We start from the raw sequence: 22,582 nt of genomic DNA on the forward strand, positions 1-22,582 counted from the left end.
GACAGTTCACCATGTTGGCTGGGCTGGTCTCAAACTCCTGACCTCAGGTGATCTGCACACCTCAGCTTCCCAAAGTGCTGGGATTACAGGAATGAGCCACTGGGCCTGGCCAAGGATTTTTGTTAGTAGGATTCTTGTTCAAAATGCATTCTACAGAGAGGGAAGCCCCAGTTCAGGCCCAGTCAAGCTGAGGACTAAGAGGAGCCTGACTAAAGTTTCAGTCAAAGGAGAGAGTCTTTGTCAAACTCTGTGAGATGAGCAATATTATACCCATTTTATAGATTAGTAAACTGAGTCACAAAGATGAGTCAAGGTCACACAGTTGGTAAATGGTGGAACCAGGATTTAAACTTATGGAGTAAGATTTGAACCTCTGTGCTATACATATATCTAACATGCCTGTTTTTGACATGCATTTCCACACAACTACCATATAATGACAATTTATGTGTAACATGATGGCCTTGATCATTAAAGACAGATTAAACATAACACCGTGTCTTTGTTGGGAGATTTATTCTATTGTATTCAAGTATTTTGGGGATCGGTCATCCATCTAGTATCCAGATAACATTTCCAGGTTAATATCTCAATTCTTGGCCATTCACCCAGAAGGAGCTATTTGCTTAGGTTGAAGGGATTGACCTCGCTACAGCTCACCCTTGTCCTGCCTTTTCCTCTTCAGAATTGGAAGGGAATCCTGCCCTGCTGTTAGGCGCTGCTTTCTCCCTTTGATTGGTTACATTGGAAGTCATTTTGCAAATGAGACAAGCATTAAGTTTTGTGAAATAGTGGCATCCATTGGTGTTGAAAGGTGTAGAATGAAATCACTTAAAGGAGAAGCTCTTTTCCAAATGATTTCATGTCTCAGATCTAAATTATTCATTTGAGAAATTAATCAGTTTGGATTTTAAGAGTTACTGTTGGGTGATGATTTTCTTCTTCTTTTGCCTCTAATGGATAATTTGAGGGAATCAGCTTTTATATTAAGAAGATAAAACATGAGTTTGCAAAGTTGCCATCTGATCTTATTGCCTGGTGGGCCGCCTAGGAAAAGCAGTCTCTGATGGATATTGGATCCTAAGGTGCATAAGGGCAGGAGCTACATATAGACAATTCCCTTTGTTATTTAATGCAAAGCCTTGCACAACTGGGCACCACACACTTGCCGCTAACGATATGTGGGAGTTGGAGAGTTACCCCCATTCTTTGTTCTAAACATCTCTCTTGGCTTTCTTTGTCCCACTGCCTCCCTGAATCTGGCCCTGAGCAGGATGGCCACCCCACAGGACATAAGGTATGGGTTTGGAAAATTGAGAAAATGATCTGTGTTAGCTGGCTTCTGTGTTCCATGTGCATTTTATTGGAGCCTGTCTGAAGATAGCGCCTTGCTTTTGGAATGAGGCCTCCTGAGTCATGCCAGGCTTTTCCTCTTTCACAGTAATGCCTTATCTCAGAGCATGAAATTGACCCCATGTTTGTGTATCTGGTCACTACCATGGTTCCCAAGCCCATAAACATCCCCTAATCTTTTTCTTTGCTACTCATGCAGTTTTTCTACTCATATTCAATACTTTAAGAAACTCACTCTTTCATTCTGCATTACTAACCCATGGCTCCTCTCTGTTCCTTCTTCACTTTAGTATTTTCCTTTTCTGAGAGGAGATCTTGGGTGAAAGTTATTATAACTATAATTTATTAAATGTCTTCTGTGTGTCTGGGTCTGTGCTTAGAACTAATAATTATTTGTAACAATTGTCATCACTGTACACTTACTATGTGTCTAGCAGTGCTAAGTGCTTTGCAGACATAGATTCATTTAAGTCTTATAACAAGCTTATGACATGAATACTATTGATAAACCCATTTACAGATGTGGAGACTGAAGATTAGTGAAATTAATTAACTTGCCCAAGGTTACCAAGCTAGTAAATGGCAGTCTTGAATCAGGCAGCCCAACTCCCAAGCCCATACTCTTAATCACTACAATATATTGCCCTTCTTTTAAGCCTGTGGCCTTTCCTATTGTTCACAGGTATCCTGCAAGGGCAGTGTATTGCTGTACAGACCTAATAAGATCCATGCTTTGACCTCAGGCTTGTCTGCCTCCAAAGCCCATGCTTTTTCCACTCTCCAAATTGCCTTTGAGGAAGATAGACTCTGAGTTGCCCACTATCACCTCACCAGTTGTTCCTTTCTTAGGCACAGAGAGAATGATGTAGGATTAACTACATCACATATGATACCCAAAGAAATCCATTGGTTTACTCCAGTGGCTTACCAATGTCTTTATCATCCTTTCTTCAAATTTTACATGGTACAAGAGATCGAGACAAAGCTACTCTGGTTGAATTCACAATAGGGGACCTGTGCCCTCCTGTGCCCCTGCTCTACCTCCCATGAACCATGGTTTCTGCAGTTCCTCCATCAAACCCTGAAGGACACAAGAAAGCACAGCTGTAATATCAGTTAACCTCATCCTAAGTCAGGAACACATACCAACCATCACTAACTGGATAGTTGTTTATTATCAACTATTATCCATCAACTAGTGGATAGTTGCATTTATCAAGATAACATTATTCCAAGACATCTATGGCTAAAAATAACAACAACAACAACAACAACAATGTTTTGTCCTTATTCCAGCCAAAAATATATTTTCTAAGTCCATTTTCCTAGAATTACATTAAAAGAAACATACTGGTCAGATCAAACCAATAAACACTTGTTTAGTGCCTGCCAGCCCTGGGGAAACAAATCTCAGTATGACATGGTAACTTCTAAGTTATGAGATGATGATGATGATTATTATTATTCTCAGTTTTCTGAATGGCTTAAGCCCAGGCAATTAGGTCCTCTCTAAGATTATAGCAAAACAATCATGTATTGGATTTCTCTTCCCACAGGAACTCCAACATCCAAGCCATAGACACATCACGAAGGCAGGTCACACTATGATTTCACCTAAGCCACTAGAGTCAGTCATGGCTTACTTTCTTCCTATAGACAGCCCAGGGCACATGCTAGCCATGGACTTTAGCTGCTGACACCCAGGTATGAAACTAAAATGAATGATAGACAACTCATAGCAAGATGTAGCATACCATGAAGCCAAATCTAAAAAGTTTTCTGGGTGTATCTGTTATCTTTACCCCTGGATTATCAGACCAGTGTTTTCAATTTTGATCTTCATATTTAGTGGAAGGAAAATCTGATTCCTCTGGAGTAAGAAAGGTGGAAAAGATGACATAGATGTATGTCTTTTAGGTTATGAGTATGGAATGGTGGCAAAGAATACTATGTGTCTGCCAAGTCCTATCCCTTTGTCTTTTGGGCACTAACCTAGACTACACCTCCAAGCCTTTTTTACGGCTAGATGGCATTGTGTCATTGAGTTCTGGCCAATAGATGTTGCCAGAAGCAATGTGTACCATTTCCAGGTCTGGCCCATAAAGTCACCCTATGCAACCCTCCATGGTCTCTCCTCTTGTATTCACTGGTTGAATGGAGAAGACTCTGTAGATTTGGAGGATAGTGGACCCAGAGGAGAGAAAGAGTGTAGATCTCTAAATGAGCAACAAGTTTGTAGAGTAAGACCTGCACTTGGCTGTGAAATAAGCAATAACCATTTTTTTTGGTGTGTGTTAAGCTGTTGAGATTTGAGGAATGCTAATTACAGAATTTAGCTTACCTGACTAATACAGAGGCACAGTGAATAAGAGCCTAAGTATTAGAATTAGACAATTCTGGATTCTATAAAAACTTTTCCACTTACCAGCTGGGTGACCTTGCACAAATTACTTAACCTCTCAGAGTTTCAACATCATTTGTAAAATGGGAATATAATAACACTTACCTCATAGGATGGTGGGAGAACTCTATGGAAACATATGTGTATAATGTCTGTTACATAGCAGGTGTAGCAAGATTACAAATTCACTCACACAATCCAATTGTGCAAAGAAAATGTACTTCCTTTATTTCTCTATAACTGATTGAATTTTCTTCAAGATCCTCCAGCCCTGGGGTAGCAGGGAAACAAATGTGAACTTTAAATGAGCCAATTAACAATATGTCAGTCTCCTTTTGGTTTAAAATAGTTCCTTTCAGGTAACTGCTCAGGCTTTCAGAATCCTCACCCTCAAGAGAGTCAATGGGTGAGTTTACTCTGTAGCCCCAGAGGTGGCCCCAGAGGTCTGTGCAGGCCTCTGGCTGCTCTCAGAGTCCTCACTGGTCCTGCTGGGTTGTGTCCTTTCCCTGTACTGTTAGTGCTTGCCCATGTGGCAGCTGCTGCTGGAAACTTGAGAGCTCTTCTTTCCTCAGCTTGGGAAGGGCTTGGTGGGCTTCTCTTTTGAGCCAGCTGGTGCTGTGTATCCTTCTGAGGCCTGGCTGTGACTACCACTTGCTTTCTGGCCTTGGCTGCCCTCGGCCACAGGGTCATTTTGCTCCCCCATGGTGACCACTCTGGTGAGCTGACCGTTCAGCAAGTCAGTTACTTTCTCGTTCCTTCTAAAGAGCATCCAGGAATTTCTGGGTATTTTTCATATGAGGAGGGAGACTCCAGCAAACCAACTGAGGTCTGCTTTCAGCCTAGTCATGACTTTTCTCTGATATGGCCACCACTTGTTGCGTGTGGGGGTGGGGACAGTATCCTGCAAGGAAATCTCTTCTCAGAGACTCAGAGAAGGACAAGGGCCTCTTTGCTTTTGGTTTTGTGGCAGACAGGCTCTAAGGTGATTCCTTATGATCCTCACATCCTGGTGCACATACCCTTGTATAATACCCTCCTCTTGAGTTGTGGGGGTGGGACCTGTGATTGCTTCTAACCAATAAAATGTAAAAAATGGATACGGCATCACTGTGGTGATTATGTTACCTTATATAAAAAATTTCATCTTGCTAGTTGACTTGCAAGAGACTTTGCTTGCTGACTTGATGGAGTGGCCATGTAGGGAAAGCCAATGTGGTGAGGAACTGTAGGTGGCCCCTAGGAACTATGGGTGGCCTCTAGGACCTGAAGGTAGCCAGAGGCCAGTAGGAAGCTAGGATCCCAAGTTTTACAACCACAAGGAAATGAAAACTACCAATAACCTGAGTGAGCTTGGAGATGGATTCTTCTCCAGTCATGCCTCCAGATGAGAATGCAGCCCAGCTGCCATCTTGGTTGTAGTCTTGTGTGACCCTAAGTGGAGGATCCAGCTAATCCTGATCCACGGAAACTGTAAGATAATAAATGTCCATTATTTTAAGCTGCTAAATTTGTGGTTTAAATAACAAGCTGCTAACTTGTTATGCAGCAATGAACTTTGGCTGAGAGAAAGTTAGAGGCATGTGTATCTATTATTTCCCCTCCTCCAGCCCTTTTACACTTCTGACAACCTGCTGGGGGGTAGAAGAGCACATTTGCATTTTCCTCCTTCAGTCTGGTGGGAGGCCCTCTCCTGCTGTCCCCAGTCACACACACATCATAACTTACTCCCAATGGCCAAAGTGGCATTTACTCACTCTACTTTCTTTGGGCTCAAGATGTGGAGTGGCTGCTGTGAGACATAATTTAGAAGAAGAGGTAATAAATACACAAATAATTAATATTTTAAGAATACTATCCCCATTACAAAGATCATTATATTCAGTTTCTGTATTAGTCCGTTTTCACAGTGCTATACAGAACTACCTGAGACTGGGTAATTTATAAGCAAAAAAGATTTAATTGACTTACAGTTCCACATGGCTGGGGAGGCCTCAGAAAACTTACAGTCATGGCAGAAGGTGAAGGGCAAGCAAGGCATATATTACACGGCAGCAGGAGAGAGAGAGAGAATGAGGCGGGGAACTGCCAAACACTTTTAAACCATCAGATCTCATGAGAACTCACTCATTATCACCACAACAGCATGGGGAAAACCACCTCCATGACCCAATCACCTCACACCACATCACTCCCTCGACTTGTGGGGATTACAGTTCAAGATGAGATTTGGGTGGGGACGTAGAGCCAAACCATATCAGTTTCCTTCCCTTTAGATTCGGTTGGTTGAACCTCATTGTTTTCCCAGATCAGGAAGTTATACAAACCATTTTTAACTCTAATTTTCTCTTTAGTTTTTCCCTATTTCAAACTTCTCCTGGCATAGGAAAGGCCATTAGGGCTGGGTGGCCCACCTCCTTAGGGACATAAATAGGGCTTGCAATAAATGCTTGGGGAGTCTGGTTTCCCATGGGATGCTGATCCAGATAAGTAACTATCCTGTTAGGGTCAATGGAATACAGTCACAGATTATTAGAGCTGGAAGGAGAGCTATAAAGTCCAAATACTATCGTTTTTTAGAAAAGGAAGTCAAGGCCCAGGGAGGTAAAATGACTTGCAAAAAGTCACCATGTTGGTTATTCCAAAGCTGGAATGAAAATCTGAACATTCCAATTCACAGACCATGCACTAGTTATCTTAAGATATCATGTACAAACTGCAAATCAATATGTAGCAGAAAATTCTTTAATGAGGCACGTTTGCCAGAGTGGATTATTTTTTAGATTCACTTTATTGAAACCTCTTCCTTCGCAAGAATTAAGTTTTTATCCTTTTCTGCTGATAAAAGAAAATCTTTCCAGGTAAAGCCGAAGAATAACATCTTTCCTCTGACCTGCTAAATGGTAATAACAGCTGTTAGGAATATGTCCTATCAGGCATTTACAAACTTTGGGTTGCATTTGGAATTGTCTGAATCTGGGCAGCCTGCTGACCTCGGTTGGAGACAGACCTTTTAACTGTGCTTTTATGTATCATCACTTCTTCTCTCTCTCTCTCTCTCTGTTTCTCTCTCTCTCTCTCTGTGTGTGTGTGTGTATGTATATATATATATATGTTTTTTTTTTTAAGAAGGGGAGCTAGTCTTTACTTTTTCTCCTTTCTAGCCTTTCAAGACAAAGCACTTGAAATAGGAATATGATCTTTGTGGAAATGAATAAGATTAAAAAAATTCTTCTATCATTTTGCAAAGATTTTTGTACCCCTGGAATTAGAAAATAGTTTGGGTCATAGAGAATGACCTTTTAAATGCATGTTGTTATTTTATTCCTAATTCTCATAAGTGAGTTTCCTGCAGATGAGTAGCTTGAGACACTGCCACCGCTGCTTCGTGTTACTGTTTCTCAGTCCTAACAGTCAGTTTATGATGTCAAGCACGGCACCACATTTCAGTTTTGTGAGAAACGCTGTAGTGTGGTGGGGAAGAACTCTAGCGATGGAGTCGAACGGACCTGAGTTCAGAATCTGTAGTTTGGGGCAACTTACTTAACATCTTTGAGTCTGAGTTTCCTCATAGGTAAAGTGGAGAGATTAATAGTGCTTACCTGATATGGATGCTGCATACGTTAAATGAGATAAGAATATGGCATAGCTAACACATGCCTGGCACATAGTGGGTGTTGTCATAACATGCAGGACACTGTATTAGAATTACTGTACATGTTCACAATCCCAGCCAGACTGAAAACTCCATCAGAGCAGAAACTATGTCTCTCTTGGTGTAATCCCAACTCTCAGTTTACTGCGTACTGTATCATAGGTGTTTATATTTTTGTGAATTAATGAATAAACAAATGATCAAAAATTGATAATTATTACTAACGTTCCCCTTAACTTGAGTGGCACACCAGCAGATCACTCAGACTAGCTGAGTCATTTCGGCAATACCCTGTTGCCTAAATGCATTCAAACTTGCTCATACAGAGATGCAGGTACCAGCTGCTTCCAGGCTTCCTACCTTTGACATGTTTAGTTCAGGTTTAGGAATTTGGAAAGGCATTTCTTCATAATCTGGCATTGACTGGAGCTTACAGAAAATTCTCAGTCTGAAGTTTAAAAACCAATATCTGAAGAAGAACTAGAAAGGGCAAGTGTTAAAATAATCTGGTTAGAAAACCAAAGTTTCTTCTAACTTAGTTCTTAAAATTCAAAACCCGATGTGAACCCCTTATGAGTTCAATAATTACCAAGGAAACTGAGGCTTTTAATGTTCCTGTTCCATTATAGATAATTTCCTTCTCATAGGAGACCTCTAACAGCAGTCAAGATGGAAATAAAAATATTCTGAGGAGAGAGAGTGGAAGAAATAAAAAAGGAACATAATATGGAGGAAAGATAGATCCCTAGGAGATGGAGAGTTTTGTAAACAAGTTTTCTCTACACAAAGATTGGATTTGCCTTTGCGTCTCCAGGGCCCAGCACAGAGCTTGGACGTGTGAGCTGCTCCACCCATATTCGTTGGGTGAAAGGTGCCTATGAGATGGTGTGGCAGAGAAGGAAAATGAGCTGGAGTGGAAGAAACCAGAGCCAGGGAAGCCAACATGCCAGAGTCCATTGCCTGGCTAAGGAGCAGAAAAAGGAAGACAAATGCTTGGAAGGAAAGAGGGAAGGACAAAAAGCTGGACTGCAAAGTTCTACTTTCATTTTTTGTTGTTTTTGTTTCTTTATTTAAGAAAAGCAACAAGGGGTGCAGGCACAGTGGCTCACACCTGTAATCCCAGCACCTTGGGAGGCTGAGGGGGGCAGATCACCTGAGGCCAGGAGTTCGAGACCAGCCTGGCCAACACGGTGAAACCCCATCCGTACTGAAAATACAAAGATTAGCCAGGTGTGGTGGTACACACCTGTAGTCTCAGCTACTCAGGAGGCTGAGGCAGGAGAATCACTTGAACCCAGAAGGTGAAGGTTGCAGTGTGCCAAGATCACGCCACTGCACTCCAGCCTGGGCAACAGAGCAAGATTCCAAAAAAAAAAAGAAAAAAAGGAGAAAGAAAAAAAGAAGGAAAGAAGGAAGGAAGGAAGAAAGGAAGGAAGGAAGGAAGGAAGGAAGGAAGGAAGGAAGGAAAAGCAACAAGGGAGAGACGTCAAGAGCAGAGAGTGCTAGAAGGAAGTGAAGGCAAATGTGGAAGATAAGAATTAATTCTTTGTTTCTCTTTTCTCTCTGAGAACGTTAGACCTCTGATCTAATTCTCCACTGCTTCCTTCTCTTTGTATCTGTTTTTATTATTCTCTCCCATTAAACCATAAGCAACTTGAGGGTAGACAATCAGTTTTACTCCTTTTATATCCACCACTGAACCTAAATGGGTGCCTGGTTCATTTGATGCTTAATGAATTAAATTGGCAAGAACAGATGATACCTGTCAATGGATGTATCTATATAAAGAAATTTCACTTTTCCATGACAGTGGAACAATCAATTCTTTCTCCTCTCTCTGTCTCATGGGATATACACAAGAAATAGAAAATTGAAAATTATAGGGAATTTTTTTACAGTTCCACACATGATGTTGCTGGAATTCACTGGAATTTAATCAAAATAATATACTACAACATATGTCAACTCTACTTCTGTGGTTGTTAAAGGAAAAGTATATCTCCAAATGAGACAAAGGGCAGTTGGAAATAGGCATAGTGTTTTATTATCATCTACTAGTTCTCATCTCAGATTAAGTCACTCCATGGTGTTGGTTAATCTACTTTCTTCCAGCTATAAAGTCTAATCTATTACAGGTCATTCAATGTAAGAAATAGGTAAAGTCATGTCCAGGGATATGGCTGGAACATTAAAAAAATACAATACACAAGAGGTGAGCTGGAATGGGAGGATATGGAAAGAAAAATAAAACAAGGGCACATGGAGGATAGAACCAAAAGGAGCCAAAAAGGATCCTTCAGTGGAGAATAATAGAGCTTCATTTCTATTTCCTTTGATATTTATGATCGATCAAGCCTACACTTCTTCATACTGAGGAAGGAAGATGTGACTTAAAACAATAAAAGTTGCAAGTTGGCCTTTGATTAATGGGAAAAGTATTCACATAATTCTATGTGAGAACAGCGTTCTTAGTTTTTTTCTGGGTCCATAGAATCCCTTTAATAATCTGATGAAAGCTAATGAATCTTTCCCCTGCAAAATGCACAAACATCTAAAATTTGGCTTGTGATTTTATTTTGAAGGCTCACAGACTCCTACAGCCCCTCAATTAATTCTGTGCAATACTACTTCTGGTAGATAAGTTTTCTGTGTTCCTTACATCTTATACTGGAATTGAGCTTTCAGTTGCCATTTACCCCAGAGCAGATGAGATACAAGTGCTCTTGTCTGTGGGTAGGGGTTATCTGGTGTCTATGTTCTACATTTTTGGTGCAAGCAGTTGGCCTTCCAGAAATGGGAATAGCTATAAATAGCAAATGTTTGGCTGAGACAATCTGAAGCAGTTTTCTCCAAATGCTCTATGGACAACATGAATGAAGGAACCAAACCAAACACAAATAGTTTACATAAGTCTGTCAAGGGCAATGTGGGGGTTAGTGGTAAAGGAAGGGGATGAAGAGGACACGCATGAGTGCTTGATGCCTCAGAGCCAACATGTGGCAATGTTACTGTATGATGTGGCACATCTGTTTGCAAGCTGTATATGCTTCAGAATTGAGCAAATAGGTGTAGCAAAAGGTCAAGAATAGCAAATAGAATCCATCTTCCTTACCAGTTCCAGTAGACTCTATTGCAGTCCGCTATATCAATGTCCCCCAGTGGATCAGCTCTCCTGGTATTGATACCATTGTGTAACCACCTCCCCTTGAAGCTGGGCTGTTCCTCTGAGTTACTTTAACCAGTAGAAGGTGGAAGAAGTGAGTTGTGCCAGTTCTGGCCTAAACCTTAAGAAGCCCTGGAAGTCTGCTTTCTGCTCTTGGGAGCCCTTAGCTGCCACAGAAGAAATCTATTTGCTGTGCTACAGCGACCATGTGGAGAGGCCATGTGGAGAGGGAGGGAACTTAGGACTGAAGTTCCAGCCACCAATGAGAACTGAGGATCCAGACACAGGACCGCAGGCAAGTCATTCCAGCCACTACCTAGCAACTTTGAGCCATCTCACCTGAAGCACCATCAGACATGTAAGTGAAGAAGCCATTTTGGATGATGTAGTCCCAGCAGAAGACTTGAGAAGAGATGAGCCATCTCTGCTGCACTCTATCCAATTCCTGACCCACAGAGTTGTGAGAAACAATAAACGTGGTTGTTGTTTTAAGCTACTAAGTTTAATTTTTATATATAAGTTCCAGAGTTCATGTGCAGGATGTGCAGGTTTGTTACACAGGTAAATGTGTGCCATGGTGGTTTGTTGCACCTGTCAACGCATCACCTAGGTATTGAGCCCAGCATGCATTACCTATTTATCCTGATGCTTTCCCTCCCTCTCCCTTCCGACAGGCCCCAGTGTGTATTGTTGTCCTCCCTATGTCCATGCGTTCTCATAGTTTAGCTCCCACTTATAAGTGAGAACATGCTCATGCTGTGTTTGGTTTTCTGTTGCTGTGTTAGTTTGCTGAGGATAATGGCTTCCAGCTCCATCCATGTCCCTGCAAAGGACATGATCTCATTCTTTTTATGGCTGCATAGTATTCCATGTTATATATGCACTACATTTTCTTTATCTAATCTATCATTGATGGACATTTGGGTTGATTCCATGTCTTTGCTATTGTGAATAGTGCTGCAATAAACATATGTGTGCATGTATCTTTGTAGTAGAATGATTTATATTCCTTTGGGTATATATCCAGTAATGGGATTGCTGGGTTAAGTAGTATTTCTGGTTCTAGATCTTTGAGGAATCGCCATACTGTCTTCCACAATGGTTGAATTAATTTACATCCCCACCAACAGTGTAACCTTACCAGCATCAATTGTTTCTTGACTTTGTAATAATCAACATTCTGACTGATGTGAGATGGTATCTCATTGTGGTTTTGATTTGCATTTCTCTAATGATCAGTGATGTTAAGTTTTTTTTAATATGTTTCTTGGCTGCATGAATGTCTTCTTTTGAGAAGTGTCGTTCATGTCCTTTGCCCACTTTTTAATGGGGCTGTTTGTTTGTTTTGTAAATTTGTTTAAGTTCTCTGTAGATTCTGGATATTAGACCTTTTTCAGATAGATAGATTGCAAGAATTTTCTCCTACTCTGTAGGTTGCCTGTTTGCTCTGATGATAGTTTCTTTTGCTGTGCAGAAGCTCTTTAGTTTAATTAGATCTCATTTGTCTATTTTAGCTTTGTTGCAATTGCTTTTGGCAATTTTGTCATAAAATCTTTTCCCTTGTCTATGTTCTGAATGGTATTGCCTAGATTTTCTTCTAGGGTTTTTATAGTTTTGGGTTTTACGTTTAAGTCTTTAATCTGTCTTGAGTTAATTTTTGTATAAGTTGCAAGGAAGGAGTCCAGTTCCAATTTTCTGCATATGGCTAGCCAGTTCTTCCAGCATCATTTATTAAATAGGGAATCCTTTCTCCATTGCTTGTTTTTTGTCAGGTTTGTCGAGGATCAGATGGTTGTAGATGTGTGGTCTTGTTTCTGAGTTCTCTGTTCTGTTCCATTGGTCTATATGTCTGTTTTTGTACCAGTACCATGATGTTTTGGTTATCGTAGCCTTGTAGTATAGTTTGGAGTCCAGTAGCATGATGCCTCCTTAAGCTACTAAGTTTTTAATAATAATGGACTACTAAAACAGTAACTTTTACCTAGAAGTGGGGCACTGCTGTAATAAAAACCTAAACCTGTGGCACCGGTTTTGGGACCAGGCAATGAGTGAAATTCGGAAGGTTTCTTGAGGAGATTGTTCACAGAGACTAAAATGACTGTAGGAAAATTGTGTTGGCGGCTGGAGAAAAGGTGATTCTAATTTTGAAATTGTTGTAAGTGGCAATGCAATAATATAAAATATATGTCTAATGAACTTGTGGATTTTCCTGAGATTATCAGGCAGAATGTTGAAAGGGCATGTGATAGCTTTTAGTTGTGCCTGAAAAAGTAGAGAGATAAAAAAAGAGATGAATGAAAGAAGGGACTGTTCAGTTTTCAAGAAGATCAAGAAGCAACATTCCTAATCCAGGCTTTGCTGAGTTACAAAGTAAAACAGTTCTCATTCTGGCCTCCCCAGCCTACAAAATATTCTCAAAGTAAATAAAAACCTGGGGGCAGAGATTAATTCCATGTCACTGCTAGGAAAACATGGCCTTGGCGGTCTAGATCAGATCAAGGTTTTGGCTGTAACACCTGTTGTGGAAACCTCAATAAGATTTAGTTTCAGTATTATCAATCCTCCGAGATAGACAGTAGGATTTTAAGACTCTTAGAGGACTATTTGCTATACTCCCTCTGCTAGAAAAACATAGTTTCTAAGAGTATAATAGCATTTGTTTTCACAGCACCCTTATTTTCAGCCAAAGGTAGAAAGGGGCTTATTTTTGAAAGATTTATGAGTGTGAAATGCTTTTAATGGATTGCAGTATACTTTTATATATAATAAGCCTACAAAATTAAATGAATTATTTCAGCTTGGATTAAAAGGGACAGTCAAAATGAAAAGACGTCTCTGAGGACCTAACTTCCTATGGTTAAGAAGGTTGAAAAAGCTACTTAGTTGTAATCATAAAGCATTTCTAATGGAAAAGAATGACTCAGAGAGGGTGAAGTCAAGAGCTCAGAGGGCAGATCCAAGAGCCATTGTTGTAACAAAAGCCGTTCTGCTGTCAGGGGGCAAAACTGAGCCTTACTCCAGGAACACTCCCTGACTTTGGAATTGGAGGATTTCAAAATTGCAATGGACCAGTGCTTTTATATGTCTTTTATACGCCTCTTCCATTTATGAATGGAAATGTCTATTACAATTATTCTGTTTCTCACTGTTGTGCATTGCATGTGTGGGAAGTACAGAAGTTATCTTTTTAGTTCACAGTCCTTGCACCTGAAAAACCATACCTGAGTAGCTGCACAAATGGGGCCACATATTAAGAGTACCATCTATAATTATGCCTGAGATTTAGCTCATAAGATTTTAGACTTTGAGCTAGTGCTAAAAGGATGAGGCTTTTAGGGGATCTTGGGTAGGAGAGAGAGAGTATATTTTGCCCTTGAGAAGAATGTGAATTTCTCTGGTCAGAGAGCAGATTGTGGTAGCTCTCAAAAGTTGTCTCTTAACAATTCCTCTCCTCAGTATGCACAAACTGCTCTTCACATCAAGAGATGGAGATTATTTGTCTTCCTCTTGAATGTGGACTGCATTTGTGACTGACTTTCATCAGAAGAATGTGGTGGAAGTGAAGTCTGGGACTGGCAGCTTCCACTTTCTTTCCCTTGAAGTCTAGCCATCGTGCTGTGATATGCCCAAGTGATACAGGGAGACCAGGTGGAAAAGATCTGAGGCTCTCCAGTGGATAGCTCAGACTAAGCTCCCAGCCAAAAGCCAGCATCAACTATCAGCCATGTGAGTGAACCATCTTGGACACTCTAGCCTAGCTGACCCGCCAGATATCTGCAGCCCAGGTGTCATTACACGGTGTAGAAAAACCATCTAGCTGATTCCAGTCAACCCCTAGGATTGTAAGAGATAATAAAATGGTTGGTATGGCACATGTTATACATATGTAACAAACCTGCACGTTGTGCACATGTACCCTAGAACTTAAAGTACATTAAAAAATAAAAAATAAAAAAATAAAAATAAAAAATAAAATGGTTGGTTTAAGTCACTATATTTTTGGGCTTTGTTTTGCCACATGGATAGGTCAAACAGGTTGGTGGTGGCTTCTTGGAACACTGTATTGAGAAAGATTTTTAGGCAATACCCAGGATTAGTGGGAAATGGGCTATGACTGATTACCAATCTCTTTATAGAGGCAAGAAGGCAGAGTAGAGTCCTGTATAAAATGGTAACAGAATAACAAAATTACAATTTATGCTATCTCAGTAGAGCTCAGGAGTAGCTGTTGGCAGTTTCTTGTAAGAAAGTTGTGATTTAGAATAAAAATAATTAAAGATCCTGGCTTTTGATTAGCACTAAACTCTTCTATGTTCCAAGGTTTGAATTTGTTAATTTCTGAAGAACTTTCAACCCAGGAGAACAGACAGAAACTCCGTGAAAGTTAGACCTCAGGGATAACCACTAGGATTCATTCATTCATTCATTCCTGTTTTCTCCCTTCTCTCTTTCCTTCCAGACTCAGGGCTGCAAACAGTTTTGGAAGGTCCCCGGAACAGTAAGCATCCCTGTGGACTAGTCTACATTTTCCTGCAGATGTCTAAGCCCAAGTCCTGCAAATGTGTAATACAGAGGTGCTAAATATGTCTGTGAAAATGAAAACCCCACTTGCCCACTCACTCACTCACTCATTTTAATTTATGTACAGTTGTGTTTTGTGCAGTATTCTCTGTGCCAAATATCTCTCTAAGGACTGGGGAAAGGGAAATAAACATGGCATAGTTTCTAAGCAAAGCATGGTCTCTATCTTCAGGAAGCTCATGTTCTAGTGTGGGAAACAGAAAACTAAACCAATCTGGAATTACGATAGGATAAGATCAATACAGCAACAACAGACATACACGTTATAAGAGTAACTGGCATTTATTGTGTACTTATCTCAATCTTTTAACATTTTAAATTAGTTTTAATTATTTTTATGACAGCTTCATTGAAGTATAATTCACATACCATAAAATTCGCCCCTTTAATATGTATAATTCAGTGTTTTTAGTGTACTCACAGAGGTGAGCAACCATCACCACTATTTAATTCCAGAACATTTTCATCATCTATCTATCAGCAGTCACTCCCTATTTCTCCTGTCTTCCTATACTTGACAATCACCAGTCTACTTTCTGTCTTTATGGATTTGCCTATTTGAAACATTTCATGTAAATGGAATCATTCATGTCTGTGTCTGATTTATTTTACTTAGCATGTTTTCTTTTTTTTTTTTTTTTTTAAATTTATTTATTATTATTATACTTTAAGTTGTAGGGTACATGTGCATAACATGCAGGTTTGTTACATATGTATACTTGTGCCATGTTGGTCTGCTGCACCCATCAACTCGTCATTTACATCAGGTATAACTCCCAATGCAATCCCTCCCCCCTCCCCCCTCCCCATGATAGGCCCCGGTGTGTGATGTTCCCCTTCCTGAGTCCAAGTGATCTCATTGTTCAGTTCCCACCTATGAGTGAGAACATGCGGTGTTTGGTTTTCTGTTCTTGTGACAGTTTGCTAAGAATGATGGTTTCCAGCTGCATCCATGTCCCTACAAAGGACGCAAACTCATCCTTTTTTATGGCTGCATAGTATTCCATGGTGTATATGTGCCACATTTTCTTAATCCAATCTGTCACTGATGGACATTTGGGTTGATTCCAAGTCTTTGCTATTGTGAATAGTGCTGCAATAAACATACGTGTGCATGTGTCTTTATAGCAGCATAATTTATAATCCTTTGGGTATATCCCCAGTAATGGGATGGCTGGGTCATATGGTACATCTAGTTCTAGATCCTTGAGGAATCGCCATACTGTTTTCCATAATGGTTGAACTAGTTTACAATCCCACCAACAGTGTAAAAGTGTTCCTATTTCTCCACATCCTCTCCAGCACCTGTTGTTTCCTGACTTTTTAATGATCGCCATTCTAACTGGTGTGAGATGGTATCTCATTGTGGTTTTGATTTGCATACTTAGCATGTTTTCAAGATTCATCCAGGTTGTAGCATGTATTGGTACTTATAATATTCCATTGTATGGATATGCCATGTTTTGGTTCTTTGTCCATTGATGGGCATTTTAGTGGTTTTTGGTTACATGAATAAGTTCTTTAGTGGTGCTTTCTGAGCTTTTAGTGCACTCATCACCAGAACGGGTGTATACTATACCCAATAAGTAGTCTTTTATCCCTCACCCACCGCCCAGCCTTCCCTCCTGAGACCCCAAACTCCATCATATCATTCTTATGCCTTTTCATCCTCATACTTTAGCTTCAACGAAGAAGTGAGAACATATGACATTTGGTTTTCCATTCCTGAGTTACTTCACTTAGAATAATAGCCTCCAGCTCCACCCACGTTGCTGCAAAAGGCATTATTTCCTTACTTTTTATGGCTGAGTAGTATTCCATGGTAGATACATATCACATTTTCTTTATCCACTCGTTGGTTAATGGGCACCTAGGTTGGTTCCATATCTTTGCAATTGCTAATTCTGCTGCTATAAACATGCCTGTGCATGTGTCTTTTTCATATAATGACTTGTGTTCCTGTGGGTAGATATCCAGTAGTGGGATTGCTGGACTGAATGGTAGTTCTACTTTTGGTTCCTTAAAGACTCTCTATACTGTTTTCCATAGTGATTCTGCTAGTTTACATTCCCACCAGCAGTGTAAAAGTATTCCCTTTTCAGCATATTTATGCCAACACAGGTTGTTTTCTGATTTTTTTTTTTTTTTTTTTGAGATGGAGTTTCGCTTTAGTTGCCCAGGCTGGAGTGCACTGGCACGTTCTTGGCTCACTGCAACTTCTATCTCCCAAGTTCAAGAGATTCTCTTACCTCAGCCTCCCTCATAGCTGGGAGTGCAGGTACCTGCCACCATGCCTGGCTAATTTTTGACTTTTTAATTATGGCCATTCTTGCAAGAAAAAGTGGTATCTCATTGTGATTATAATTTACATTGCCCTGATAATTAGTGATGTTGAACATTTTTGCGTATGTTTGTTGGCCATTTGTATATCTTCTTTTGACAATTATTTATTCATGTCCTTTGCCCAGTTTTTGATAGAATTATTTGTTTTTTTTCTTGCTGATTTGTTTGAATTCCTTGTAGATTTTGGATATTAATCCTTTGTCAGTTGCATAGTTTATGAATACTTTCTCCCACTCTGTGGGTTTTCTGTTTACTCTGCTGATTATTTCTTTTGTTGCCAGGACCATTTATTGAATAGGGGATCCTTTCCCTTACTGGGTGTGAAGTGGTATTTCATTGTGGTTTTGACTTGCATTTTCCTAATACCAATAATGTTGAACATCATTTTATGTGCTATTGGCCATCTGTGGGTTTTTTTTGGTGGGGGGGAACAATTGTCTATTCTAAGCCTTTGCCTATTTCTTAATTGTTGTTTTAAATTGTTGAATTGTAAGTGTTCTTTGTATATGCTGAATACAAATCCCTTATTAGATACATAATTTGCAAATATTTCTTCCATTTTGTTTTTCACCTTGATGGGGTCCTTTGAAGCACAAAATTATTTAATTTTGATGAAGTCCAATTTAACTATTGCTTATTTTGTCACTAGTGCTTTTTATGTCATGTCTAAGAAATCATTGTCCAATCCAAGGTTGTGACTGTTTAGGCCTATGTCTTCTTTTAAAAGTTTATAGTTTAGCTCTTACATTTAGGCCTATGACTCACTTTGAGTTAATTTTTGTATATAATGTGAAGTAGGGGTCTAAGTTCTTTCTTTTCAAAGTAGGTTGATATTTAGTTGTCCCAGTATGCTTTGTTGAATTGTCTTAGTATTCTTATAGAAAATCAATTGACCGTAAAAAAAAGGTAAGGTTTTATTTCTGGACTCTCAATTCTAGTCCATTGACCTATAAGTCTATCCTAATGCCAGTGCCTTAGCCTTTACAAGAACCATGTGAGGAAGGTTAGTACCTAGTAGTTTAAAGGCTCAAGAAGTTTGAGCATGTTCTTCGAGATCATATAATTAGTACACAGTAAAGCTGAGACTAGAAATTTGGATTTTCTATTGTCAGAGCCCAGACTAGAAAGCTAATACTCTGCAGTCACAGGAGGGAATTACTATGGCATGGGCTTGTAATTAGATAGAGAATGCCAGGATGGAAGAAATTTGGATTCAGGGAAGATGTCACCTGTGGGGATATAAGAATATACAAGGCAAAACCAAGACCCAGGGGAAAATGGGAGTGGAAGGAGGCCAAGATACCATAATTAATTAGCGCCCTTGAAAGTTCAGAGGAAGCCAGGGAAGGTTTTCAAGAGGAACTCACCTTTTGACAATGTCAGGGAAGTTCTGTAGAGGTTTTCCAGGAAGTTCTGTAGAGGTTTTCCAGGTGTGTGAGTGTTGGGTAAGATAGAAGAAATTCTGGGTAGAGGAGATAGCATGCATGACAAACTAATGGTACTGAAGAATATAGCATAGCCAGGGAATGGCAAGAACCCAGCTGAAAACCAGGGGGAGCTTCAGGAACTAGTTGGAGATGAGACTGGAAAAGTAATTCGAAGGTAGACTGTGAAGGTCCTTGAATATATTGCCAGAGTTTGGTTTTTCTCTTGTGATCAACTGGGAGCAATTGTAGAGTTTATACAAGGGAGTTATGTCTTCAGATAACTGGTAGCAGAGAACAGGATAGACTAAAGGAGGAAACAGAGGCAGTAAAACTGGGCTGGGAGCTATTGCAGGAGAGATGATGAGGAGAGTAGGGATGGAGAGGAAAAGGCAGTTCTTTGGAAAGCATGATTGATAAGACTTGATGACTGATTTGCTATGGGAATGGGAGGGAGAGCGAGAGAGAAAGGGACAGAGACGGAGAGCGGAGGAAGAGGAGCAGAAGGAAGAGGAGGGTGAGGAGGACGCAGCAGTAGTGACTGCTGCTGGTGACAGGGAGGGAAGTGGGGAGGGAGAGAAGAGAAGAGAGAAGGAAAGAAAGGAAATAAACATTTCCTGAAGGCCTAGTATGTGATAGCTCTGTTAGCATATTTATATTTTCAGGTGAGAAAACATACTGAGAGAAGCTAAAAAAATTATTTACAATCACAGAACTGATAGTCGGTGGTTGAAACAAATTTCAAATCCAGTCTTGTTAGACTCCAAATCCCCTGCTCTTTCCTCCACAGCGTGTTGTCAAAGACAAAGTTCAGCTTTGGTACAGGCAAGAGAGTGAGTACTGATACCACTTAGAAAGAAAAGGAAGAGAAGTGAACCTCTGTGCCCTTTTTCTTTAACAGGAAAAGGACACAGAGGGTCACTTGAGGGCACATAGTGTTTGAGGCAGCTATAGGACATCTAATAACCGACAGGTGGTTAGAAATACGGAATCAAAGTTCAGGAGAGGCACAAAGGCTTCTGCTCTAGAACTCCCTTCTTTCTTACTCCTGAAATGTTGGATGATGCTACAGGAAACAGATGAGTTTGCCCAGGGAACCATGTGGAGTATGAACAGAAGGAAGGCAAGAAAGGAACTCATAAAACAGATCAAAGGTGAGAGATGGGAGGGCCCAGAACATCTTCCCTGGTGGCTCTTGTCCACGGGACACCTGGCTTTTCCCCCCAGAGAGTTGGCTTCCAGCCATGCTTGAGTGAGAACCGTGAGGGCCCTTGCCTTCCTATAGTGAGTACTCGATAAATGATCACTGTCATTGTCACGTAATAACATGGCTATTATGATCATGGACAGAGCAAAAATAAGTGACTATTTTTCAAGAGTCTATTTGGTGTAGACCTCTCCAGAGGCAGAACTGTGGAATAAAATTATTTCCAGTGGTCCCTCCCAGCGCCTTGGCTCCATAATTCTCTCATTTTAATATGTGACTGGTAATTAATAACTATCTTGAAATTTTGATTTCTGGCCCAGAGTCTATCATTATACTTCCAAATTTTATTGAGAAAATATTGGAAGCCAAAGAGAGACTTTGATTTTGTTGACTTTAAAAGAAGCATTATTCATATTCATCCAAAATATATTCATTTATCTCTTGCTCACATAAACAGCTTTCTGCTAGGTACAGCGGTGAAGCCATGTAAGTGCAAAATTTCTGTCCCCAGACTGTCTGTAAACTAGATAAGGGGGAGGTGAGCATACCTGTAGAGGTAAATATCAATGGAGGTGGTAATTGATCAAAATCAACTTTTTTGAGCGTTATTTCAAAGCAATTTATGGCTAAGTCTTGGACAATATAGATTACAGAAAGATAGAGGTGAGAGAGAGAGACAGGCAGACATTGAGAGCGAGAGCAAGAAAGAGAAGAATGAGAAGGAATGAGGGAAGGGAATGAGCTTGAAGCTAGCCTTGAGATTGGGTAGGATTTGAACAGTCAGAGATGAGGCCAATTCCAGGAGGGAGAGAAGGTCTGAGTGGCAAAGAGAAGGTAAAGATAGTCCAGGTGTGTTGTAAGAAGGCGAGCCAGTTAGCCTGAGGGAAGCAGGGAACTGTCCAGATACATCCTTGGAATCTAAGGTAGAAAGAGGAAGGGAGGGTTACGGGTCACAGACTATAAATGTGTCTTCACACCCCTACTTGCAGCAGGCTCATCCTAGACTTCTCATGGTCATCCCGGGGAGGCCATCAGCTGTCCCTTACAAAGTGGATATTACAGGCAACTCAGTCCCATGCCATCCTCTTGAGATGTGTATTTTGAAAGAAATGTGGTTACCAACTTCTCTCAGGCATTGGACAAAACTATTCACTGAGTGCATATTGGTGACTAGTGCAGTTCTGTCCATTTCCCAGAACTTTTACTATTACTGGAATGCCTCCTCTTCACTCCCTTTCCCAAGGTCATGAAGCCTGCCGGAATGCTGCCATGGTAAGAAACTGAGGCAAGGTTCTGAGGACAACCAATGATTGAGAGGTTGTTTGATTTCTCCTTCCTATAGCTTCTAATCTGGTTCCTCAGTGATTTGTGTCCTCTGCTTATTTGGGATGCAAACCCTCATAGTAGGGCATGGGATGCACTCCCAGCTTTGTGTAGCGCCTGGATGGCCAAAGATAGGGCCTAGGGAAAGGTTTCTTAGACACCAAATAACATGTAGATGATTTATACATAAATGAGTCAGAAATATGGAGATTAAGTTTTTGCTGAGATGCACATGAATTAAGGAGAAAAGTGTTGGAGGCAATTTAAAAAGAAATGCCATGAAACTTAAAGCATATGGAAAATAATACAAGATGTTGGAGAAATCTCTAAAGGGATGGGGTTTGGCCTAACAAGTCCTTGGAGCCCCTCCCCATTTCACAAAAATTCTCATGATTTAAAGGAATTAACTTGACTTTAGAGACTGGCTGAAAAGGGTCTATGGCTCCAGCTTTGACTGGCTCATCCCCAGTCTAATTGTTCATATTTTAATTTTTTTTTTTTACCTTGTTCTGTGGTTCATGTCTAAATACTCGAAGATGTTTATATTGCATACATTCGGCTCTAATTGGCCCTTAAAAGAAGGTGTTGATTAGAATCTGCTCAACATCAACAGCTAGCTCACACAACATTCTGTAATTACTGTTTATTAATTTAGTTCAAGTGGCATAGTTGAAAGCCCTGTTCAGATGGGAGAAGTAAATTGTCACTGGTATTGAATATGTAAATTATGTGCATTGTAAATTTCCATGAGAAATGTTTAAAGTTAAATGCTGTGCACATAAACCCTTCCGGTTTTATCTAACCCAGCCCTTGGAGTCGAATCAGGTCTTCACTCAGAAAGCACATGGCAGAGCAACCTGTGGGGGCTATGCCATTGCCCCAGGGTGGTGCATCTTACCTAGAGTTTGTAAAATGAGATTCTGTAATCAAGTTTTGTTGTGTGTGTTCCCTTTTTTTATGAAACAAAGCAACGCTAATGTGCCCTCTTTATCCTCGTTCACAAAACCCTTCTGTGGAGGTCCCCAGCAGATTTTCTAAGGATATTTGGCAATCTAGCCAATTCCCCTCTTTCCGTGAGGAAGCTTCTAGATGCTATTGGTTGGCATGCTGAAAACAACAGGACTTGAAGACAGCT

General features: G+C 40.3%; 2 protein-coding genes across 2 annotated transcripts in view; both read left to right on the plus strand.

Annotated features, from left to right (window-relative positions):
• LMO4 (LIM domain only 4) overlaps window positions 1-22,582 on the plus strand; it is a 144,997-nt gene that overhangs the window by 40,099 nt on the left and 82,316 nt on the right. The gene's annotated exons all lie outside the window — the stretch shown is intronic.
• On the plus strand, window positions 11-8,533 carry LINC02801 (long intergenic non-protein coding RNA 2801; the record flags this gene model as incomplete). The annotated part of the gene is given in 1 exon segment (XM_017944294.3): window positions 11-8,533. A coding segment is annotated over 1 exon segment (375 nt), but the record flags the coding sequence as incomplete, so codon positions are not given.

The sequence above is a fragment of the Papio anubis genome, chromosome 1 (assembly GCF_008728515.1).
Source record: "Papio anubis isolate 15944 chromosome 1, Panubis1.0, whole genome shotgun sequence".
NCBI classification, from domain to species: Eukaryota; Metazoa; Chordata; class Mammalia; order Primates; family Cercopithecidae; genus Papio; species Papio anubis.